This window comes from Elephas maximus, chromosome 24 (assembly GCF_024166365.1).
Source record: "Elephas maximus indicus isolate mEleMax1 chromosome 24, mEleMax1 primary haplotype, whole genome shotgun sequence".
Lineage (NCBI taxonomy): Eukaryota > Metazoa > Chordata > Mammalia > Proboscidea > Elephantidae > Elephas > Elephas maximus.
In genome coordinates this window covers 48,079,278-48,106,155 of record NC_064842.1, presented here as the reverse complement: position 1 = coordinate 48,106,155, position 26,878 = coordinate 48,079,278, and the positions used below count along the sequence as shown (strand labels likewise).

Genomic DNA, 26,878 nt, shown 5'->3' with positions numbered 1-26,878 from the left:
TCCTAGTTTACAGAACCCTGAAAAGTAATTCTGCTGTACTCATTAATTTAACACCCTACCTCTTGCAGAACGAAGTTGCCACTGTAAATTCTCAATTGTGTTGGAAATCTGGTGAATGGCTTTTTTCCCTCTATCACACAAGTGCCCATGAGGGGGAAAAAACAAAACAAAAATAGTGCTTCTGCCCAGCTGTAAATCCTTATGTTTTAAATGCTTTTTGTATAATTTCATTCTCCTGAGTTTTAAAAGTAATAAATGTTGACAAAACAAGGGAAATATTTTAAATGCAAAAAAAAAGAACAAAAAAGAAAATAAGTATCTTTTATAACCTTGCCACACAGAGATAGGCTCCTATCACCCTATTACCTTTTTGGTCAGTTAACACTAGCAAACTTCTGTTGTAGGTTATTCTTTAGTTGCAATTTAGGATTTGATGAGAAAATTTCTGTTCATGTCACAACAGTGATATATATGGCTTCTGCTTACACAATCAGAACCCTTAGGCAATCTTTCTTAATGCTGGTATGGACGATTTCTTGGTTAAAAACAAAAAACACCCAAATGATAGAAAAGAAGGACGTTACCAATAAAAAAAAAAATTAAACCAACCCAATGACATCGAGTCAATTCACCAATGAAAAAAGACATTATTAAAACAAGTAGATAAAACTGAAAGCTTATGATCTAGTCACTCTGAAATATAGTAGGAAGAGTACACTGTGTTGATTTTATGATAATTTGATGACACATTAAGATAGTACAGCTAGAAGTCAATTTTCCATGGAAACCAATGATATGAAAATAATTATTATAATGACCAAAATTTATATAAAAATATAAAATAAAGTAGGTTTTAATAGCTAAATCTAAACTTAAAATAAATGTTATTTTCCCATCATCTCTATAGGTATGTTTATTTTTGTCTAAAAAGAATGCAAAATTTCACCATCTTGTGAATACCCACAGAAGAGTTCTTAACTGTTGTCATTCCTCCAACTCAGAAAACATTGTAATCTCCATATTAGTAGACAACCTCAGTGTATTCACCAAATTGATGGATAACTTAGGAAGTGATTTTTGAGACTATTTTCAAAGACAAAATGAATAAAACCAATGATACCAGCTTCGGAATTTTACTCTCAGTGCAATGAATTCATTCTCTCAATGTGTTCCTATGCTTCCAGTCCACAACACTAGGAGTTTGAAACCTGTTCAATGACCCAAATCAACTAGCTTCCAGTGAAGTGATGCTGTCCAGCTGTGTCTATATGTTTAATTCAACACTATTGGGATGACTGATGAATATTTCAAAACCATAGTTCCAACAGAAACCCAAATGAATGGAAGGATATACAGGTGGACGGGTGGGTGGTTGAATCTAAAAGAATATTAATCTGGGGCAACTTCAGCGAATGTTAAGATTCCCCAAATGTTATGATTCCTCCTCTCTTATGCACCGTTCTTGTGAGGCACTACCTTGGTTCAAATTCAAATGCATCATCATGAAGATTGGCCAATTTATCTGACTCAGGTTCAAAGAGACCATTACTTAGGAATTCCTCATGAAGATACCCAGTTTTATAATTTTGTATTCATGTGTGAAAATAAATTTAACTATCATTAATCTGTTCTATTGTCCTGCTTTGCTTCCAGATTCCAATGAAGGGAAACATAAGATTCCAGCAAAAGGAAAACATAAGAAATATAATCTATTCATTTATCAAATATTTGTTAGTAGCTGCTTGATGTCAGGTGCTGAATAAAATAGATAAGAAACTCACCCTTACGGATCTTAGATTTTAGTGTATAAACAGATCAAAAAAGTACAAATTTGATGACAGCCCAAGATGGTGGCTTAGTCATACACATCTTGCCATCCCCCTGCCGCAAAGAATCGACACAGTGAAGAAGATACAGATGACAATCTGGGTACCCAGAATAGCAAATGGACAGATGAAGAATTAGAATGCATACTTAAGGGGAGAAAAACTAAATGAAAATGGCAAACCAGGAGACTTATGGACTGTAGGCACCCCACCAGCTGGCCCGACACGGCATGGCCATCTTGAGACAAAATGAACAGTGTTCCCAGGTGAGGAGCACAGGAAGGCAACTTCACGGAATCCCCGACAGGAGACAGAGGTAATGTAGACAAAATCAGAGTGAAGCAAGGTGAGTAGAACATGAACTGAATCTAAGAGGGAAAGTATAGGAAGGCAGGCAAGAGCCCTAGGGATTCAGGCAGCCACAGAGCAGGGAGGGGGCCAGAAAATAGGGATAGAACTACTCACTAGCAGTGGTCCCTGATCATTTGGGTGGGTGGCTCTGGTGGAGTGGAGATCTATGGAGTGGCTATTAGAGACCCCCACCTGGCTGGACTCTGGATAGTGACCCCCTCCTCGCTTTTGGTTGGGGCCAGGTCCTGATCACTGGCTGCATTCTGTGGGGAGTGCTTTGGCACCCACACCAGAGACTGGGAGAACATGCTCTCCCGTTCTCCCCCACCACCTCCTGATGACCAGTGGCGAGCCCGCCTCCCTACACAACTGGTGTCCATGGCACACATGCTCTTGTACCTTCAGGCTTGCAACTGGAGGCTTATACCTGCCCTGGCCCATTCCTGTGCAGCAATGCCTGCTGGCGATTGGCAGTGTGTGTTCCAATGGCAGTGGATCAGCAACTGAAGGCTCATGGCTGCCCCTGCCCACTGGTGCACAGCCATGCCTGCTGGCGATCTGAGGCACACGCTCATGTCTGTTGGACCTGCAACTGGAGGCTCATGCCTACTCACACCGACCACCCTTGCACCACTCTGCCTACCCAATGACCAGTGATGTGAATGAATTCCCATGCCACCCACCTGGTGACTGGTGATCTGTGCACCCTCACCCCAATCACCCAGCAACCAGCGATGTGCATACATATCACTTAACCCAGTTTGACTGGCCAGGCAGACAGACCATCTCACCAGCAACACCGGTCACATACTGACATTGCCAAATGATGAGCGGGAGATCCTAGTGCCCTCTTCTAATGTCCACCTGGCTGTAAGAGCACAGATTCCATACCCAAATAGTTCCTGTTGGCTGTGTGCACTTGCACTGAAACCCCTTGATACCTTACCACCTACTGACATGCCAATTTGTAAACAAACAGTGGGCCTACCCCATACATTTGGGCAGCACTCCCTCACAGTGGATATGGAGAAGTCCTACCCAGACCTCCAGAGAGCACATTAACTGCGAGCACCAAATTTAATGCCTCAGAGACAGCAGACAATAACAAATCATATGAAGAAACAGGATAAGATGGCTCAAACTAGTGCAAAACAAAGGGGAAAAACCCTTCATGAGGAAGAAATTGTACTGGGACTACCTGACAAAGAATTCAAAAGACTTATATACAGGATCTTCAAAGAGATCAAGGAAAACACAGACAAAACCCTTTAAGAATTCAGAAAAACAGTACAAGAACAAAGTGACAAAATAGACAATAAGAAACCATACAAAAAGAACGACTAGAAATCTAGAAGATTAACAACAAAATTTCAGAAACAGATAACTCAACAGAAGGACACAGAAGTAGAACAGAATCAATGGAAGATAGAATTAGAGAAGCAGAGGACAAATCCGTTCATGCTAATTTGTTTGCGGAACAATCAAAAAAAAGAATGAAGAAAAATGTAGAAACCCTAACAGTTATGTGGGACACAATCAAAATGAATAATTTATGCATAATTGAAATTTCAGAACAGGAGCAGAAAAAAAAAAAAGCACAGAAAGAATTGTGGAAGATTTATTGGCAGAAAAATTTCCCTAATGTTACAAAAAATAAACCTTCCATCCAAGACAGAACCCGAAAGGAAGTCATCAAGACTCATCATAATCAAACTTTCCAAAGCCAAAGAGAAAGAAAGAATTCTAGAGCAGCTCGTGAAAAATGAAATATCACCTACAAAACTCAAAAAGCCGCATTGCCATGGAGCCAATGCCAACTAATAGCGACCCTATTTAGGACAGAGTAGAACTGCCCCATAGACTTTCCAAGGAGTACCTGGTGGATTCAAGCTGCTGACCTTTTGGTTAGCAGCCATAGCACTTGACCACTATGCCACCAGGGTTTCCATCACCTACAAAGGGACACTGATAAGACTAAACTCTGATTTCTCGGCAGAAACCACTCATGCAAGAAGGTAATGGGATGATACATAAAACCATGAAGGAAAGAATTGCCAATCAAGAATCAAATATCCAGCAAAACTGTCTTTCAAATACAATGGCAAAACCAGGACGCTCCCAGACAAACAGAAATTAAGGGAATTTGGAAAAGCCAGACCAACCTTATAAGAAACATTAAAGGCAGTCCTTCAGACAGAGAACCAAAGACATCAGAAAACAACCTGAAATGAAGACACATGACAGGATCACCCAGGTACCAATCCAGAAAAAGAAGTCTCAAAAGCAAACTAGAGCTGCAAAACTGAAAACAGAGAACCAGAGATATCAATCTTTAAATGACAACTTCAAAACAAAAAGGGGGAATAAATGATGTAGTTACAGAACTTCCATATGGAGAGGAAGTCAAGGCAATATCAAGATATAACTGACTGTTAGAAACTTAGGAAGATAAAGGGTAAATATTAGAGTAACCATGAGGAAAATTAACAAATCTACTCACAAAAATAAAGAAGAAGAAAATCAAAAACACTCAGAAAACACAAAATTGGCACAGAAAATTAAGCGGAACAAAGGAATCATTAACACCACACACACACAAAAAAAAGTCATAACAAAATGACAGCAGTAAATTCATACCTATCAATAATCACGCCGAATATAAATGGTTTAAATGCACCAGTCAAGACACTGAGAGTGGCAGAATTGATAAAAAAAATGACCCATCAATATGCTGCCTACAAGAGACGCACCATCAGTATGTTGCCTACAAGAGTCACACCTTAAATGGGTAAAAAATCATAGGATGGAAAAAAATATATCAATCATACAGTAACCAAATGAAAGCAAGAGTAGAAATAATAATCTCTAATAAAAAAAAAAAAAAAATTTTTTTTTTTTTTTTTTTTAATAAAATAGACTTTAAGTCAAAATTCATAAGAGAAAAGGAAGGGCATTATATAAAGATTAAAGGGTCAACCCACCAAGACGACATAATCATAAATAAATATTTACGCACCCAACAACAGAGCTCCAAAATACATAAAACAAACTCAAACAAAAGAGAAACAGAGACTTCTACAATAATAGCAGAATTTAACACACCACTTTCAATGACGGACAGAACTAGAAAGAAACTCAACAAGGATACAGAAGATCTAAATAACATAATCGACTAACTTGGCCTCATAGACATATACAGAATATGCCACCCAAGAGAGCACAGTAAACATTCTTCTCCAATGCATGTGGATCATTCTCCAAAACAGAGCATATTTTAGGCCACAAAACAAACCTCAATAATTAAAAAACATCAGAATAACACAAAGTACCATCTCTGATCATAATGCTATATATAACACAAGAAGTCAGAAACAGAAAAAGACAAGAAAAAATATTAAATACATGGAAATTGAATAACACCTTACTTAAAAACTACTGGTAATAGAGTAAATTTTTTTAAAAAATGAAAAATTCCTAAAATTGAATAAGAATGAAAGTACAGTATACCAAAACCTTGGGACATAGCAAAAGCAGTGCTCAGGAGAGAATTTATAGCAATAAATGTATACATCAAAAAGGAAAAAAAAGGCCAAAATCAATAGCTTAACCCTACAACTAGAACAAATAGAAAAGGAGCAGCAAAAGAATTAGACAGTCATTGGAAGAAAGGAAATTATAAAGATCAGAGCAGAAAAAAATGAACTAGAAAACAGAGTATAAAAAGAATCAACAAGACTAGATATTGGTTCTTTGAGAGGATCAAAAATTTGACAACCAAAACCAAAACCAAACCCGATGCCATTGAGTCAATTCCAACTCATAGCGACGCTATAGGTCAGAGTAGAACTGCCCCATAGAGTTTCCAAGGAGTGCCTGGTGGATTTCAACTGCTGACCTTTTGGTTAGCAGCCGTAGTACTTAACCACTACGCCACCAGGGTACCACTGGCCAAATTGACAAAGAAAAAAAAAAAAAAAGATGCAAATAATCAAAGTAAGAAACGAGATGGGTGACATTACAACAGAACCAAACGAGATAAAAAGGATCATGACAGAATATTATGAAAAACTGTACTCCAACAAATTTGAAAACCTAGAAGAAATGAACAAATTTCTATAAACACACTACCTACCTAAACTAACACAAACAGAGGTAGAAAATTTGGACAGACCCATAACAAAAGAAGAAACTAAAGCAGTCATTTGAAAAAAAAAAAAACTCCGAACAAAAAAAGGCCCAACTCAGACAGCTTCACTGGAAAATTCCTCCAAATATTCAGAAGAGAGTTGACACCAATTTTACTGAAACTATTCCAGAACATAGACATGAAAGGAGTACTCCCCAGTTCATTCTATGAAGCCAGCATAACCCTGATACCAAAGCCAGGCAAAAAAAAAAAAAAAAAAGACACCACTAAAAAAAGAAAACTACAGATCAATATCCGTCAAGAATATAGATACGGAAATTCTCAACAAAATTCTGGCCAACAGAACTCAACAGCATATAAAGAAAAATAATACATCGTGATCAAGTGGCATTCATACCAGAGATGCAGGGATGGTTCAACAGTAGAAAATCAATCATCATAATTCATCACATAAATTAAACAAAGGAAAAGATCATATGATCATCTCAATCAATGCAGAAAAAGCATTTGATAAAATCCAAAGTCCTTTCCTGATAAAAACTCTCAGCAAAATAGAATAGAAGGGAAACTTCTCAGCATAATTAAGGGCATTTTTTTATGCAAAACCAGCCAGCATTACTCTGAAGGGAGAGAGGTTTAAAGCACTCCCCTTGAGAACGGGAACAACACAAGGATGCCCTTTTCCACCACTCTTCTTCAATACTGTACTGGAAGTCTGAGCTAGAGCAATAAGGCAAGGAAGAGAAATAAATGGTATCCAAATGGTAAAAGAAGAAGTAAAACTGTCCTTATTCACAGATGATGTGACCCTGTATAGAGAAAATCCCAAAGATTCTACAAGAAAGTTATTGGAACTAATAGAAGGATTCAGCAAAGTGGCAGGATCCAAGATAAATCACAAAAATCCATTGGGTTTCTCTACGTTAACAAGGAGGGGTCTGAAGAGGAAATCACGAAAACAATCCCATTTACAATAGCGCCCCAAAGGATAAAATGCCTAGGAATAAACCTGACCAGGGATGTAAAAGAGTTATACAAGGAAAACCATAAAACATTACTGCAAGAAAACAGAAGAGATCTACATAAACGGAAAAACATTCCATTCTCATGTAACCAAGACTTAACATTGAGAAAATGTCAATACTACAAAAGTGATCTATGGATATAACGCAATCCTTACCCAAATCTCAACATTTTTTTAAAAATTTTTTATTGTGCTTTAAGTGAAAGTTTACAAATCAAGTCAGTCTCTCATACAAAAATTTATATACACCTTGCTATATACTCCTAGTTACTCTCCCCTCAATGAGACAGCGCACTCCTTCTCTCCACCTTGTATTCCCATGTCCATTCAGCCAGCCTCTGTCCCCCTCTGCCTTCTCATCTCCCCTCCAGACAGGTGCTGCCCACATAGTCTCATATGTCTACTTGAGCCAAGAAGCTCAGTCCTCACCAGTATCATTTTCTATCTTACAGTCCAGTCTAATGCCTGTCTGAAGAGTTGGCTTTGAGAATGGTTCCAGCCTTCGGCTAACGGAAAGTCTGGGGACGACGACCTCTGGGGTCCTTCTAGTCTCAATCAGACCATTAAGTCTGGTATTTTTACGAGAATTTGAGGTCTGCATCCCCCTGCTCTCCTGCTCCATCAGGGATTCTCTGTTGTGTTCCCTGTCAGGGCAGTCACCGGTTGTAGCTGGGCACCATCTAGTTCTTTTGCTCTCAGGCTGATGTAGTCTCTGGTTCATGTGGCCCTTTCTGTCTCTTGGGCTCATAATTACCTTGTGTCTTTGGTGTTCTTCATTCTCCTTTGTTCCAGGTAGGCTGAGACCAATTGATGCACCTTAGATGGCTGCTTGCTAGCGTTTAAGACCCCACATGCCACTCACCAAAGTAGGATACAGAATGTTTTCTTAATAGATTTTATTATGCCAATTGATCTAGATAGATGTCCCCTGAAACCATGGTCCCTAGGCCCCTACCCCTGCTACTCTGGCCTTCGAAGCATTCAGTTTATTCAGGGAACTTCTTTGCTTTCGGTTTAGTTCAGCTGTGCAGACCTCTCTTGTATTGTGTGTTGTCCTTCCCTTCACCTAAAATAGTTCTTGTCTGCTATGTAATTAGTGAATACCCTTCTCCTTCCGTCCCTCCCCACTCTCGTAACCATCAGAGAATATTTTCTTCTCTGTTTAAACGACTTCTTGAGTTCTTATAATAGTGGTCTCATACATGATTTGTCCTTTTGCAACTGACTAATTTCACTCAGCATAATGTCTTCCAGATTCCTCCATGTTATGAAATAGTTCTTGGATTCATCATTGTTCTTTATCGATGCGTAGTATTCCGTTGTGTGAATATACCATATTTATCCATTCATCTGTTGATGGGCACCTTGGTTGCTTCCATCTTTTTGGTATTGTAAACAGTGCTGCAATGAACATTGATATGCATGTATCTGTTTGTGTAAAGGCTCTTATTTCTCTAGGATACATTCCACAGAGTGGGACTGCTGGATCGTATGATAGTTCTATTTCTAGCTTTTTAAGGAAGCACCAAAGCAACTCCTAAAGTTGTTGCACCATTTTACATTCCCACCAGCAGTGTATAAGTGTTCCAGTCTCTCCACAACCTCTCCAACATTTATTATTTTGTGTTTTTTAGATTAATGCCAGCCTTGTTGGAGTGAGATGGAATCTCATTGTAGTTTCGATCCACATTTCTCTAATGGCTAATGATCGTGAGCATTTCTTCATGTATCTGTTAGCTGAATGTCTTCTTTAGCAAAGTGCATGTTCATATCCTTTGCCCACTTTTTAATTGTGTTATTCGTCTTTTTCCAACAACATTCTTTAATGAAACTGAAAAGCTAATCTCCAACTTTATATGGAAAGGAAACTAAACCAAAAAACCAAACCCGTTACTGTTGTGTCGATTCCAACTCATAGCGACCCTATAGGACAGAGTAGAACTGTCCCATAGGGTTTCCAAGGAGCACCTGGTGGATTTGAACGGCTGACCTTTTGGTTGGCAGCCATAGCTCTTAACCACTACACCTCCAGGGTTTCTGTGGAAAGGAAAGCAGCCCCAAAGCGCTACAGCAATACTGAAGAAGACCAAAGTAAGAGGCCTCACACTTCCTGATCTCAAAACTTCCTATACAGCCACAGTAATCAAAACAGTCTGGTACTGGTATGATGACAGACATATGGACCAACAGAATAGCATCAAGAACCCAGACATAAACCCATCCATTTACGGGCAGCTGATCTTCGACAAAGAGTCAAAATCCATTCAAGGGGGCAAGAAACAGTCTCCTTTACAAATGGTGCTGGCAAAACTGGACATCCATATGCAGAAAAATGAATCAGGATCTATACCTCGCACCATGTACAAAAACTAACTCAAAATGGTTCAAAGACCTAAATGTGAAAGCTAAAACTATAAAGTTCCTGGAAAATAACATAGGGTCAAAACTAGGGAACCTAATCTTCGGCAGTTTGAACCCTCCAGCTGCTCTGTGGGAGAAAGACATGGCAGTCTGCTTCTGTAAAGATTTATAGCCTTGGAAACCCTATGGGGCAGTTCTATTCTGTCCTGTAGGGTTACTATGAGTCTGAACTGACTTGATGGTGACAGAGTTTAATGTAATATGTTAATATGGGGGTACATTTGGGATCTGTACTACCTTCACAACTTTACTGTAAATATATATTATAAAATAAGAAAATGGATTCAAACTATTTTTTTGTTGTTGTGTTAGGTGCCGTCAAGTTCATTGCAACTCATAGCAACTCTGTGTACAACAGAACAAAACGTTGCCCAGTCCTGAGCCATCCTTACAATCATTGTTATTCTTGAGCCCATTGTTCATACTATACACACTGTGAATATGCCGTTTGAATATACCATAATTTAACTAATACTTTAATGAACAATTTTCCATAATATCTGTATCTGCAATTATTCCCTTAGGATAAATTCCTATATGTAGGATTATGAGACAAACAAGGCTTTTTTGATTTGTATGCCAAATTACCCTCTCTCCAAAAAAGAAACCTTATACCAACTTGCCTTCCCACCACCAAAGAATGAGAGCGACCTTTTCACTTGGTCCCTTGTCACTATGGGTAATGTTACAATTTTTAGTTTTTGCTACTTCGTATCTTTTTGTTTCAATTTGCTTTTCTTTGATAACTAATGACTTTGTACTTTTTTTTTTTCATTTTCTTCTTTCTTAAAATATTCTATTGTGTTTTAGATGAAAGTTTTCACAACAAATTGAGTTCCCTGTAGCAATTTCTATACTAATTGTTCTGCGCCATTGGTTACAATTTTTACAACGTGTCAGCATTCTCATTATTTCCATTCTGTTTGCTCTGTTTCCATTGATCTAGCTTCCTTTCCCCTCCCTGCCTTCTCACCTTCGCCTTTGGGTAAATGTTGACCGTTTGCTCTCATACAGTTCATTGTTTAAGGAGGCACATTACTCACATACTTACATAACTTACTTGATATGGTTTCTGCATAGGAGATTTATCAATTCTCCTCCAGTTATTTATTCAATCATTTATATCAGTATTTTTATATTCTGATTTATAATCACACTTTAGGAGGCTAGAATTGTGAATTCAGGATGCTGGCTCTAGAGGAAGGGTTTCTTTCTTTCTCTCTTGACTCTTCAGCTTCCGTTTCCCGGTTCCTTGAAGATCTTCATTTGGCTTGGCATTTATCTTCCCCCATCTCTGTTCCTTTAATCTGCTCCTTGTATATGTTGTAAGAATAAACTTAAGATACGTCCTACACAAATAGTGCCATATTAACATAACATAGACAACCCATTTCCAAATGGGATTATAACCACAGACAGAGAAGTTAGGATTTACAATACATATTTTTTGCGAACACAATTCAATCCATAACACCCTAGGAGCATAACTGCTGTGTTATATGGTAAGACTATGTTTAGTTTTGTAAAAAACTCAGATCTGTTTTTGTTGAGAAAAAATTATATTTCTATGTCTATTGGGCCTAAAAACATAAATGGTTGTTATTTTTGGGTGGTGGGGTTTATGTCTGATTTTAGTTTATTCATTTCTGTATTTCCCAAGTATGTTTCCAAGTAATTTAAAAAGTAGTACGTTTATAATCATGAAAAAGTTAATTTAAGAAAATAAAATTAAATAAGAGAATAAAAGGAATAAACCAAATTCAATAGCTCTGTGTTGTTTATCTTGTTTCACTGAACCACCAGCTCCTGGCAGGCAGATTCTCTGACGGGACCTTAAACATTGTGGGTGTTAAGGCATCCCAAGGATTGGGAAGCCTTTGACTGTGATTCCCTGTTCTCTCTCTCCACAGCTGGTGTTCCCTGACACTTCCTCTTTCAGGTTCAGCCCATTTTAGACTCTGGAGAAGTAAAGGAACCCCGGTTAGCATTTGGGAGACCCAGAATCATATCAGCCCTGCTGCACCCCAGTTCTAATAACGAACTTTCTGCTTTGTTTCTGAGCCCAACCCCTATCTGGTATTTTAGTTTCAATAACCAGATTCCCATCTCATTTCTTGTCTAAGTGCCTTCAACTGTAAAAATCCCTAAAAGAGGTATGAAAAGAAAAGGTCTGCTTCAAATTAAGCAAACCCTCAGATTATGTAATTAAGAGCAGAAGTTTGTTGGTAAATGAAAATCTCTAGTATACCATCACACCATGACGTGGACAAAAACACTGAGTCAGCTTATTAAGTTTTGAGGAATACTGTTGTCACAATCAATCGGTTTATTTTTCAGAGGAGGAGGAAATTTCGCATCTATTATCGAACAGAGCACTGAGTAAATAAATTAAATTAGCTCTATTATGAACATGAAGCAGGCAGTTACAATGGCATCTTCATATATCAATTACAACATTGACAAGCTAAACAATACGTTCTCTTCCTTCCAAAGAAGACGTATGAATTTTTTATGCCTGGTTATTTATTTCTATCTTTTCTAAATGACAAGTATAGAATCCACTCTCAGAAGTACAAAGAACCTCTTAAAAACAAACCATAATGAGACAGGTAAAGCTTCTGTTAGTATTGTGCCTTATTTACTCACAAATGAAGTCCACAAAAAGAGGCACCCACCAGAGCACAGGCTCTTAGAAACATGACGGCTTCTTTTGATACTCTCAACTCCAAGGCATAAATTATTAATTTCCGGTGAGGCTATTTCACTACGTTTACCAACAGATGAGTGAAACTTATATGCTCTGGTTTTATTTTTAGCATCACACAGGAGAGAAGAGAGAAATCCGAGCACCACGTAGAAAAGGCAAACCACTGAATTAGTGTTCTAGGCACTCCTATAACGATGGTTGAGTGTTAAGTGGCCCTCTCAATTGTCATCCATCCCTCCCCCACCTCAGGTGCCCATAACTGAGCCACCTGAGTTAAAAAATGCCCATGTTCTAGCAAGATAAATAAATCAATATCTAAAATGAACATGTGGAATAAACAGGAATCAAGCTTCGCACTTTTTGCATAAATATCAGGGTAGCATTCTTTACTTAGAGAAGAGGCTAAAGTTAAATCTAAGGTAATTGCTTGTGTCTTCTGTGTTTCCAAAAGTTAAACAGAGAAAGTTTCGGGGAACAAATTAGTAGCTATCCTTCACTGGGCAAGAGAAGGTCAAGGGTAAACACGTCCAACAACCTTTAGACAGCACCTTAGATCCAAGGGAAGCATGTTGAAAATCAATCACATTTTGCAACAATGCTGGGAAAAGGGAAGTCATTATCAACACCCTCAATCTTTAAATTATCCAGCTGAGGTCTGTTCTATTTATTCTGTAATTACGAATGCTGCATACTGGCTAAAGAATGTGCCTATTCGCAAACCAGAAATGAATGTACCGATCCAAAAAAAAAGCTGAAACAAGCCAACTAACCAAGTAAGAACACTCCATCAGCTTCCCCAACCCACTCATTATTCATGCCACGTCTCCATGCTCTGCTCACACTGTTCCTTCTGCTTGAAATCCCTTTCTCGACCTCATCTGCCAACGAAAACCTGATCTTGTTCAAGGCTTGCTCTGATGTCAGCACCTCTGCAAATCCCCTCCAGTCACCCAGTTAAGAGTTCACCATTCCATTCTTTGTTCTCCCATAAGACTTTATTAGGGCCTCTACTAGACGATTTACAATGTATGTGCGGTGGCAGTGGTAGTTCAAGGGTAGAACTCTTATCTTCCTTGTGGGAGACTCAGCAGGTTGCTGTGATGCTGAACATGTTTCAGTAGAACTTTCAGACTAAGATGAACTAGGAAGAAAGGCCTGATGATCTACTTCCAAAAATCAGCCAATGAAAACCCTATGGATCACAAAGTCAAATCCATACTTGATCATAGGGATGGCGCAGGACCAGGTATCATTTCGTTTTGTTGTGCACGGGGTCACATGAGTCAAGGGCTGACTTTAGGGCAGCTAACAACAACAACAATGTATTTGTCTCCCCTTGAGTTTCCTGAGAGTTACAGCTGTGCTTTGTTAATCCTTATATTCCCTCAGTGCCCATATAATGATTAATTGACAGTAAGAACTGAGTACTTTGAAATAGGGATTTATTCAGGAAATATGTTGCATTAGGATCCTAATACCCCACTCACCTGCATAAGGTCAGTTCAGTGTATGAGTGTGGAAAAAAGAGAAAGCCATACGAAACTGGATTTCAGTCATGTTCCACGATGCCTAGGTCTTCGGATGATTGCAGTAGTTGCTCCAAACCCACTTCTGAGTCATTGATTTCTGTGTATGTTTAAACTGAGCATACACTTTCACACCACTGTTTCTTTGTGGGCTGTGACGCTGTTATGGATTGAATTGTGTCCCCCCCAAAAAATGTGTGTCAACTTGGTGAGTCCATGATTCCCAGTATTGTGTAACTGTCCACCATTTTGTCACCTGATGTGATTTTCCTGTGTTGTAAATCCTACCTCTATGATGTTAATGAGGTGGAATTAGCAGCAGTTATGTTAATAAGGCAGGATTCAACCTACAAGATTAGGTTGTTAGGTCGATCTCTTTTGAGATGTAATAGAGAGAAGCCAGCAGAGAAACAGGGGGACCCCATACCACCATGAAAGTATTGCCAGGAGCAGAGCAGGTCCTTTGGAACTGGGGTCCCTATACTGAGAAGCTCCTAGGCTAGGGGAAGATTGATGACAAGGACCTTCTTCCAGAGCCAACAGAGAGAGAATGCCTTCCCCTGGAGCTAATGCCCTGAATTCGGACTTCTAGCCCAGACTAGGAAAGAATAAATATCTCTTTGTTAAAGACATCCACTTGTGGTATTTCTATTATAGCAGCACTAGGTGACTAAGACAGACAGTAACTCTCTCTTCAAGGGAAAAGTATCGACTTTTGCGTAGGACGAGTAGAAGAACTTTGGTTCCACCAAAAAACAGCAAGTAACTTCAGAAACAGATCCAGTTGTTCTTTTAACTAGTAGTAATTAATCAATTACAGTGTGTGTTGGGCTTTGTGTTTACAAAGCACTTTTGGGCACAATACTTTCTTCTTACTCTGAATCAGGAACTTTGCTTCTGTTCAACATTTGAAACTTCGAAGGGTGATTCAACAAATCCTTCATCCTTAGAGAGTTGAACTCCACTCCTGTTCTACCCTAAAACAAATACCCTACTGCCAGAATAATCTGTAAGGCCGTGAATGTGCTTGGCTCAAGTCACACAAAAATGCTATAGGATAAAGCAAGTCTTCCAAGATCGACAGAAAGGTTCTATCCTTCCCTCCTTCTACGGCACAACAAACGTAACAGAAGAGAAAGACACTGACAAAACCCTCTACTAACAATTCAGGGGCAGATTAACCAGTAAGCAAAGTATGTACCGGCTTACAGTAAACAAGGTATGCATGGGCTCACGCCTACTTACTAATCTGTAGTGCGCAATTTCACATCTTTGATGTGGTGAAAAACAGGTGAAATTGTGCACTACACATCAGTAAGTGAGCACAAGTAAGTCGGTGTGTACCCTGCTTATTGGGTAATCCGTCCCTGACTCACATGAGCTTTTATTTTCTTAAAAAATGAAAACCTCCAGGTAGACTGTATTGAGGATCCTGATGGTATTCCTCTAATTATCTGGAGAACTTGAGCTGAGAGCAACATCATACCATGCACGAGAGACCAGGGAAGGAGACCACTGAGTTTTAAGTGGGGGATCTTTGGGAATGAGACTGGTGCTAAAATGATGTTTATGAAGCTGCTACAGGAAAGGGGGAGTTCCTGAGTGGTGCAAACGGTTAATGTGCTCAGCTGCTAACTGAAAGGTTGGCAGTTTGAGTCCACCAGAGGCACCTCAAAAGAAAGGCCTGGTGATCTACTTCTGAAAAATCAGTCATTGAAAATCCTAGGGAGCACAGTTACTGTGAGTTGCAACTGACTCTATGGCAACGGGTTTTTTTAATAGGAAAGGGTGTCTCTTGTCTAAATCAGATACCCAAGGTCACTTTCTATCTCCACTTTGGTTTTGGGAAGTCTTCTGTCCTCTAGAAGTCCCTCAAATCAGGAAGTACCTTCTTCATGTCCAGACCTTCCCCTGTAACCCATCCCAGCCCCAGTCTGAGCTCAACCCCAACCCTAGGAGGGAGGTGAAGGGTAGGAGAAGAGGTGCTTTCATATAGCTTGACATTTTGTCTGTAATATCAGCTTTACTTGTGTCAGTTTATTTTACCTTAGTCTCAAGAGTGCTAGGAGTGTTTAAGTGGCTTGGGAAAATGCGACAATTCAAAGTCATGGTCTTTTGCATTATTCAGTTCCTAAAAATCAATACTTGACCTTCCATTTGAAGATGAGCACACAAATGTAAACAGTCATTCCTAAGTTCCCCAGGAACAACCTCTAAACGGACAAGTAAGTTTGTATTACATTAGCTGTTCTATAGGCTCACAGCAAAGGTAAACTTACTAGCATTTGTTAAAAAGAGTTCAAATGCATTTTTAGAGGGTTCTTAATTTTGAGAACCTCTATATGGAAATGTATCTTATGATAGTGAACATTTTATTAATGATTTTAAGTTTACAACACTCATTTGCATGCATTTTATTTCTCATAAGGTTGTTGTTAGGTGCCGTCGAGTCGGTTCTGACTCATAGCAACTCTATGTACAACAGAAGGGAACACTGCCCGGCCCTGTGCCCTGAACCCATTCTTGTACCCACTGTGTCAATCTATCTCATTGCGGGTCCAACTCATAAGGTGTTGTTGTTGTTGTTGGGTGCCGTCGTGTCGGTTCCGACTCATAGCGACCCTATGCACAACAGAACGAAACACTGCCCGGTCCTGTGCCATCCTTACAATCGTTGTTATGCTTGAGCTCATTGTTGCAGCCACTGTGTCAATCCACCTCATTGAGGGTCTTCCTCTTTTCCGCTGACCCTGTACTCTGCCAAGCACGATGTCCTTCTCCAGGGACTGATCCCTCCTGACATGTCCAAAGTATGTAAGACGCAGTATCGCCATCCTTGCCTCTAAGGATCATTCTGGTCCCACTTCTTCCGAGATAGATTTGTTTGTTCTTTTGGCAGTCCATGGTATGTTCAATATTCTTCGCCAACACCACAATTCAAAAGCGTCAACTCTTCTTCGGTCTTCCTTATTCATTGTCCAGCTTTCACATGCATATGATGCGATCGAAAATACCATTGCTTGGGTCAGGTGTGCCTTAGTCTTCAGGGTGACATCTTTGCTTTTCAACACTTTGAAGAGGTCCTTTGCAGCAGATTTGCCCAATGCCATGTGTCTTTTTTATTTCTTGACTGCTGCTTCCATGGCTGTTGATTGTAGATCCAAGTAAAATGAAATCCTTGGCAACTTCAATCTTTTCTCCGTTTATCATGATGTTGCTCATTGGTCCAGTTGTGAGGATTTTTGTTTTCTTTATGTTGAGGTGCAGTCCATACTGAAGGCTGTGGTCTTTGATCTTTAACTCATAAAGTAGACGCTAATAATTACAGTGATATTGCCACTGCAGTCTTGGGCACTGAGCTTTCTTTTTGACTTACAGTTAGTGAACAGAACTGCAGCATATTCTGTGGTTTGTGTTTCAGGCTGTCAATCAATCCAGTGCTTTGGAGAATACCAGCTCCCTCAGGGCACTGCTTCAACCGCAGCACTGTGTGGTATCCCGTGGGCAGTACCCCTTCCCATCTTTCACCAGGGGGATGCTGCTGCTCCAAAGAGAGCTCTGGCAGGTCTCTGAAGCAACAAAGGTATCTCCTAACCTCTGAGTCTTCATTTATGCAACTGGATGTGCTGACATTTACTAGAAATTCAATGCGTTGGAGATAGGTATAGGAGCGCTCATGAACTCAACTGCCACGCCTAAAGCTTGATTCCACGCTCCTTTCCTGCTAAACGGTTAAGAGCTATAGCTGCTAACCAAAAGGTCGGCAGTTCGAACCCACCAGGTGCTCCTTGGAAACCCTATGGGGCAGTTCCACTCTGTCCTATAGGGTTGCTATGAATCAGAATCAACTCGATGGCAACGGGTTTGTTTTTTTTTTTCCCCCTGCTAACAGCCTTATAACACTCTATTTTTTTTTTAATTTTGTCATTTGACTGTATCCAGGAACGGTGGCTTAAACAACGGCATTTCAAATCAGCTTCAACTCTACGGATAAGTCTCACCCAACTATGTCATATGTCATCTGATTCAAAAAGAACCTTCTCATTTACACAAAGATGTCCAGAAATAGCAAATCAAAACCATTGTAACAGATATAAATCTAGAAAACACATACCAAAGAAATAAAAAAGTCACCATCCAATGATTTAATAACCCTTAAGGGAGTACCGTTAGAAAATTACAAACATAATTAAGGAAAACAAGATAATGTTTTGGTGTATAGTAAGAGGGAGCATTTTATAACTGAAACCTAATGTTTATTTTGTTAAGATACTTACTTCAGAGAGACCAAAGGGATGGACTCCTGCCAAGTCTGGACTAAGTTAGCTTTAAATTATTTATATGTAAAACTGTTAACCTATATAATGTGAAGCTGGGTGATGCCTGCACTTCCTTCTAACTGCCTTGTCCTCATTTGTTAGTCAGGCATCAGAGAATGACTAAAAACTTGAGGGCATTTCAGATAATGAGAAAATGACATGATTCTACCTAAGGATTCCCAAGTAGTTCAAAATTGGAGTTTTATTATCACCCCACTTTTAAAAAATCACCTTTAAATGACACAAATAATATACTCATATATTTTTCTTTAAAATGTTAAAAAAAAAAACTTTAAGCTTAAGGATAAAAATCTTCTTTGACCATCGCACTCAATTCCTGTCTCTTCTGCTCCCACCCAACCCAACTCTATTAATACAGGTGACAGTAACAATAGCCAATAATGCATTTTCTACGCCAGAAACTGTGCTTAGAGCTTTACAGAAATATCTTAGTTTTCAAAACTTCCTGCTGAGGTGGGTTTGATTATTATGTCCATTTTACATAGGAGGAAACTGAGACTCAGCATGCTGCAGTCTGCATCAACTCAGGTAACACCGTTATCAGTTTGAATTCATGTACATGTATGGGTTTTTCTATGAATTCATGTACATACATGGGTACTCATAGAAAATATACAATATTGCTATTTTGTTTTATTAAAAAACCTTAAATGGTATCTATGATAAACATACTTTCTAGAATTTGCATGGTATCTCCCCGACAGTTCATACAGAGCTAACTCATTTTTTTTAATTGCCATCTAGTACAGTACAGGTCCCTGGTGGTGCATATGGGTAAGTGCTCAGCTATTAACTGTTGGCCAGTTGAATCCGCTGAGAGGCAGCCCAAGATAAAGGCCTGGTGTCCTACTTCCGAAATATCACAGCCATTGAAAACCCTATGGGACAGTTCTACTCTGGCTCACATGGGATCACCATGAGTTGGAATCAAGTTGATGGCAACTGGGTTTTCATATAGTATGGGGTGCCTGGGTGTTGTAAGCAGTTAACATACTCAGCTGCTAACTAAAAGGTTGGAAGTTTGAGTCCACCCAGAAGAACTTTGGAAGAAAGGCCTGGTGATCTACTTCCAAAAGATCACAGCCATTGGGAAAAATCCTATGGAGCACAGTTCTACTCTGACACTATGAGTTAGGTCACTATGAGTTGATTCTGGCTCAATGGCAATTTTTTTTTTTTTTAATACAGCTGTATCATCATCCTAATGATAAGCAGGAAGGTTATTTTCAAATTTTCACTATTATAAATGGCGGCAAAATGAATAATTTTGTGCAAGCTTCTTTATGCACAGATACTTGGGTGAATACCAAGATGTGGAAGTGCTGGGCCATGGTGTGCATCTTCAAATTTTAACAGATGATGCCACAGTGTCCTCCAAGATGCTTTACAACCAGTATGCAAACACACATTTCTCTATAATAATGCCCAAATTGCCAATGTAATAGGTAAAAAATGGAATCTTATTTTAATTTGCATTTCCCTGATTATAACAAAAGTCATATTCGGCGACATCATCTGGACTGGTAATTAAACAATACAGTAAATTAAGGCTGGGTGACATAAAAATGATACACACACATTAAGCCTATTATTTGATTTTATAATATACAGATGTGCATTTCTTCTCCAATCTTCTGATGCAGGAACAAAGCTCCTCCTTTAAGAAACCACTGACTGGGGCTTCACATCCCCATCTTGCATTAGCCACACCCACAGGCACATCTAAGATTCCGATTCGGTTTCTTAAGTAAAGTAAGAATGTAAAGACCCTTGTGAAATAACCTGAGTGCAGGATTTAATTTAACTTCACAGCAGGCTTTTAGTGATTTGCCTTCATTGAGACTTTCCAAAGCACTGAATTTAATTTCCATGGAAACTGCTCTCTTTCCACACTCGTGTTTCATCGGTTTACATATTATTTAACTAAATTAAATTACATAATTACAATGACATTCAACCAGCATAAACAGGTCTGGTGAACAGGATACCGGAGTTTTGGCAAACATACAATTAACTGTGGGAGCCGAGGCACAAGTGCGTTCTAGAGAGTGGCCTACCAGCCATCCGGGCGAGCATGCCTTGGGCCACTGTATCTTCCAGAGAGTGACTAGTGAGAACCTTTCATTGCTGTGAGTTGATTAACAGACTGTCTCCTGTACTAGTGATGCAGGACAGCTTTTCATATGCTTATCACCCAACTTCATCTACTGTGAACCATCTGTTCACTTCATTACCTACTTTTCTAATGGATAATCTTATTCTTACTGACTCACAAAAGTTCTTTATAAATTTCAGATGTTAATCCTCCTTTATTCACCATAAATATTTTCTTCCAGGCTATTGTCTATTAACTGGTTTTGTTGCTGTTACTCTGTTTCACAGAACTATTTAAATTTATAACTATGTAATGAAATAAACTATTCTTTTTCTTTACAGCTTTCGCTTTCTATGTCTGGTTTGAGAAAGGCTCCTTTAGCTAAGGTTCTAAACATATTCTCCCATATTTTCTTCTAACACTTTAATAATCTTGATCGCCCCCCCCCCCCCACCAGTGTTCCAGAATGGAACCTGAAGTCCAGGAGTTTTAGGTATTTGAGCAAAATTATAAAACTATAAATGGTAAAACTGAGATTTAGACTGATATCTATCTATATCATAATTTCCGAAGTCGATCCTACTACTCCACGTGACCTTCCTTAAGTAGGAATTAAAGTCTGAAAGAAGTGAAATATATAGACTTTAAGCAATGACAAAAATGGATATAAATGTACCTCTTTGTCCTGAGAGTACATAAATGATTGACATAAAAATAATTCATCATCTGCCTCAGGAAACCAGCATAACTTCCTCCTCCCACAGAAACTGTGGTCAAAGAACTCACTTACAAAGGTCATAAATACTTACTGAGCAGCTAATATTTGCCATGTACTGTTGAGATACTGGAAACCCTGGTGGCGTAGTGGTTAAGTGCTGGAGCTGCTAACAAAAAGGTCAGCAGTTCAAATCCACCCGGTGCTCCTTGGCAACTCTATGGGGTAGTTCTACTCTGTCCTATAGGGTCACTATGAGTCAGAAATGACTTGACAACAATGGGTTTGGGTTTTTTTGTTTGTTTGTTTGTTAGATGCTAGACATTCAGCTATAAACATTAAAGTCTTCAACCTCATGTGTTTACAGTCTAAAAGAGGAACAAAAATTTAACAAATGGTGCACAATAATTATTCCAAAATAGTAGTGCTGAGTACTACGAAAGAGAATCACAAAGGTAATCAGAGCAAAAAAGGGAGAATGAATTTAGTTGGTGAGATCTAGAAATGCTTCCCTGAGGCTGCAGTCTCAAGAAGGAAGAAGAGTAACTCAGGCAAAAGCGACAGAGAGAGGCATGGGAAAGGCAGAGGACCGCTGCAGGTAGAAGAAACAGCAAGTGTTGAGGGTCTAAGACGTGCAAGTATTTGGGCCTCAGAAGAACTGAAAGAAGACCAATGGGGTCTTTGTGAGCAAAGAGGAAAGGAGCAAGACAGAAGACCTCCATGGGGCACAGACAACATAGGGCCTTGAAATGAACCTAGGAGTCCCAAGGTGCTTTCTTTGGCCATCACACCTCTTCTCTTTCCTTTGGCTTTCCCATGCAACCAAGTGTTCAGCTATCAACAACAACAACAACAAAAAACCTGTTGCTGTTGAGTCAATTCTGACTCATGGTGACCCTACAGGACAGAGTAGAACTGCCCTGTAGGGTTTCCAAGGCCATAATCTTTACAAAGGCAGACAGCAACATCTTTCTCCTGCACAACGGCTGGTGGGTTCAAACCACTAAGCTTTCAGTTAGCAAGTGAGTGCTTAACCACTGTGCACTCAGGGTTCCTTGCTTGTCTAGCAACTCAATCTAAATGTATACCTATAGATCCAGCTACTCTTGTTCATTTGACAAATGAAATACACTGATCACCTAATATTGCCTCAGGCAATCCCCCCTGAGCTCCAGACCCTCATTTCCACCCTTTGCCAGACTTCTCCATGTGGATGTTCTAAAGGTTTGCTTGCTCAAAACCAACCTCTACTTCACGTTGTACCTTAAATGATGGTCATATAGGTCACATACTTTCTATCTGCTACCAGACTGTTGAGCTCCCAAGGCAGGATCTATGTCTGATGCACCTTTGTGTCCCCAAGAGCCCAAAGCATTAAGAACCTGGTGGTTACAGGTGCTGTTACTGCATTTATCACACATTGTGTGATTGATGGTTTCACATCCTCTCTTATGCACTATGCGGTGAGCTTTTTAAGGGTGGGCAAGAATGAATGATGAATGAATAAACAAATATCTTAAATTTGCCTCCAACACAATCCTCCTATTGATTTCACCATTTCAATGTGAACACGACCTATTCCACCACCATGAACCAATCTTCCTTCCAGGGGGTAGAAATCTTGGATTGCCATTATTACCTGATTACTCTGTCTCTTTTTAATATTTAGTTAGTTGTCAAATCTTATTGCTTCACTTCTGAAATTTCACCCAAACTCTTTCTGTTCTCCCTGACATCACCTTAGTTCAGGCCTCTTTGCCTTTGCAAAAACTGTTAGGAATAGTCTCCCATCTGGGCTACCCACACCAATCCGCATTACATCTGCTGTTGCCACTTAAACTTTCCTGAATCATAACCTCATTCTGCCAATCTCTCACTACAAACCTTAAGGTTCCTTCTTATCCACTTAATTAATTTCAGATCTCTCAGCCTGGATATCAAGGCTCTATACATAACCACATGTATGTTTGTATTCTAACTTCCTACAGCTTCTCTACTGACATCTTCTCCCCCGGCTCCCCAGTCAAACTGGACTACTTGCTTTTTATTAAATGCATATTATATTGCCCATTTCTGTTACTTCTGCTTATGGCTTCCTCATCTTATTCTTCTAGGGCCATTGTAAACGCCACCAGCTCTTTCGTGAAGTAGGTCCTGACACCCAAACAGACACACTCTGCTTCCTTTGAAAGTATTCAGCATTTTGAATTTCTTTCTTGGAATCTATCTTACTCTGTTTTATTAAGAGTCATTTGTACTAACTTTGTCTCCTGGAATACAAGTGCCTTGAGGTGAGGGTCTGTGGTTTCCTTATTTTTGAGTTTCTCCACAAAGTCTAGTAAAGTGCCTAATACATAAGTGATAATCAATAATATTTGTTCAACTGAACTGTTCCCCCAACTTTACTGTAAGCTCCTTGAGGACAGTGATTTTTTGAACACTGTATGAGATTTCTCAATACTTGGTATCTTGTACATAATAGGTGTTCAAAACATACTTGTTCAAATAATTTCATAGTTCCAGAGCACAAGTTTTCGGAATACATGGGACTAACCTAAAGCATTCATTTAGAAACCTGTCACCAAGTAACATAAATGAAAAAGGAAAGAAATGCTGATGCTAGCATTCTTTATTCTCCACCCCCCCCTTTTTTTTTTTTGGTAATGTCTAACTCTTATTAGGTGCTTATCATGTACTAGGCACTGTATTAAATGTCTTAAAAGGATCATCTCATGCAAACCTCACAACAGTGCTACTAGGCACTACCCTTTTCCCCATTTGATCAGTGGGAGGTTTATCAAAGTAATTCAGTCATGTAGTTATTAGCAAGTGGCAGAGCTGAGATCTGGACCCAGGCAGCTTTTGCCTCCAGAGCCCACAGTCTTAACCACCATGCCACACTGCCTTGCTTATGTTTGCTGAACACCTTAGTTTCAACAGTTTGAGTAAAAAATACTTCGACTTAGATTTTAAATTCATTCTTTGTAACATTAAGAACTTTTTGACTCCTAAATTATTTTATACAATGTAAAAATAAAGAATTGTTAGAGCAATTTCATTCATCTCCCAGTAGAAGCTTCATGTTTAAGAGGGGATTAGTTTTCTCAAACAACGTGCATGGTCAATATTTGACCCTGCATCCCAAAGGATGGATAGGTGACAAAGACGACATACTACCGGAGAACTGAAAGTCATGGAATTTTGGAAAGCTGTCTCAAAATCAAGGATAGGATAACCATTTATTCTCCATTCCCTATACAAACCTCTTCACACTTTCAAATTCCTGTTGACAGCCTGGACCCTGACTGGGAGGCAGAGTAAAGGGATGTGGGGTTGTCACAGATTATCCACGAATAAGTAAGAATGACTAGAAATTTCTCTCTTTTGAATCTTCATTCCACCTGCTAATTCTGACCACGGAGCTGGAAAGGAATACACTAGCACCAAGCAGAGTTGACAGACTGCGAAACTGACAGAGAAAGAAAAAAGCTGCATTGGCACTAAATATGATGGGAGCATAATGAGAAGAAGCTCACAAGCTATAAAAGTCGCTGCTTCCTTCAGGAGTCCAGAGATACAAGCACGTGAAGTAGAGACACACACCAAGGTAGATCCAAGGAGCAGACACTTCCACACTGCTTACCACTATCTCTCTAGCCTTTGATGGAATTATTATTATCATTGAAGATCAGATTTATAACTCAAGCCAAAACTCTATCAAGCAAGAATAAATTCTGCTTTTCAAAAGAACAAAGTGAAAAAAGGACTACTGATATTTCGACTACTCAGGTCTTATATTTATCCATTCAAAGTAAAAAGAAAAATTCATATAAAGTCTGATAATATTAATTTTTACTGTTTAGTCATTTTTTTTTATCTTGTTCTAGAATTTAAGTGTTAATGCTACAAAAAAAAAATCTTTGTAGGTACAATGAATCTATGTGATAGTTTAAAATCCAAATTCCATTTATAAGGTGAAATTTTATTATATATAGAATATTTTCATTCCTTTAGAAGAGATCTAAAAAGAGATCAGCTGTTGATACTTGAGCATTGCCAGTTGTAGATCATATGTTCAGAAAAGGATAGAGGCAAAGAATTAGCCTATTATGTTCATTACTGTTTCATGGAAAATGACAGCCTTAAATACTCATGAACATTGGTTAATATTCTGCCAACTCCCTCTGCTGTAGCAGAAATCCAAAAAACAAAAACAAAGCACATAAAGGAAAAAGCAGTTTAAGTCAGTGAAAATATTTTATGACATTGCAGGCTTCTAAGAAATGCATTCACTCAAATATGAAAAAAAATAGCAAATACTCCATACAAAATAAAATATAAAAACAATTTTGCTTCAACCCAACTGAAGAAATGCATATTCTTGACAATTTGTAAGGTCTTTTTTTAATGAAATGAGCTAAATATCTTCTACCCATATCTTCTAGAGAAAGAATATTGAGATTGTGATTCATATTAATGAAAGAGGTTCCTAGCTTCCTGCTTCAGATCCTTACAATTCTCATATTAACTCAAAACTCACAATACCTTTAACACTGTGAATGTAAAGGACTGGCGCTTTCGATAGAGATCCACCTCAGAAGTACATCGTTTTCCTTTAAAAGGCAACTTCCTCAACCACACTGCATGTTCAGAATAATAAAACCTAACCATTCAACCTGACATGACTAAGAGTTAAAGGAGATGGAGAAAAGAAAAAAAAAAAAAAAAAATCTGCCCCCCATAAATCTTAATCCTCCTTCACGTTTTTTCCTTTGAATTTGACTACTTTAAAACATTAATCACGTGGCTGTGTTTCCCCCCTCCCGGAGCATATTCTACTGAGATTAAAAAAAAAAAGAGATTAAAGAAGGGCTTTATTCAGAGACAAACAGGATACAGGAGTGATGGTGCAGCTTCCAGGCAAGCTATAAATAGCCACAGCATCTTCAAGAAATCGCCTTTCAGCCTGTAAGCTGCAGTTTCAACATGCAGGGCAGATTTTATTACAACGGTGTCACCAAAATTCATTGTTATATGAGAAATTCGAGTCTTACCAAGTTTTCTTGGTTCCTGGCTGCTATTTTCTGCTCGTCTTCTGCTCCATTTTTCATGTATTTGACCTCTTCCACTGGTTTGATCCTATACTCATCTGAGTACCAAAAAAAGAAAAGACATTTTATAACTCTTTCCACAATGGCAGAAAAGTGTCAGTTAGAAAAGCCCAGTCGCAGAATTTATGAGAGCCTTTTCCCTGCTGCTTTTATGTGTAGTTCATTCGAAACAGTCTGGAAGAAGCTTAACCAGGCATCTTGGATCTTTTTATGAGGCACTCTCCTCTGTCTGTTGGAAAAAGCTCAGCACCATGAACGCAGCTAATGAAAGTGTCACTGTCTGGTCCTATCACAGAGAGAGCAAAAGGTGGCAGAGGAAAAAGATTATTCCATCTCTGAAAACTATTTGAAATCTCCTCTCTCTGGGGTATACCACATAATAGTCTAACAGAGGACTGAGGAGAGTATAGCTGTTTTTCCCTGTGAGAATATTAGCTCAAAATGTCCGTGGCCGCAGTTTCTAGCAGTACACCCACATCTTCATTTCCCTTTTGGAAAAACAAAGCGCTGTTCAAGATTGATGGGTTGTATCGATAAACAACATGATTTAAACAACTAGAAATAGACATTTTCCTTTTTGTGCTCCCCATATTAAATTTGGAGCTGTCTGTAATT

The 26,878-nt window shown here is 39.0% G+C and overlaps 1 protein-coding gene across 4 annotated transcripts in view; it reads right to left on the bottom strand.

The window, feature by feature from the left end:
- Positions 1-26,878, bottom strand: part of C24H1orf21 (chromosome 24 C1orf21 homolog) — a 328,797-nt gene that overhangs the window by 148,913 nt on the left and 153,006 nt on the right. For all 4 annotated transcript variants that reach the window (XM_049868578.1, XM_049868581.1, XM_049868580.1 and 1 more), the window contains exon 3: positions 26,207-26,301. In XM_049868578.1, the coding sequence (XP_049724535.1) occupies positions 26,207-26,301 (95 nt within the window). The remainder of the gene's footprint in view (positions 1-26,206; positions 26,302-26,878) is intronic.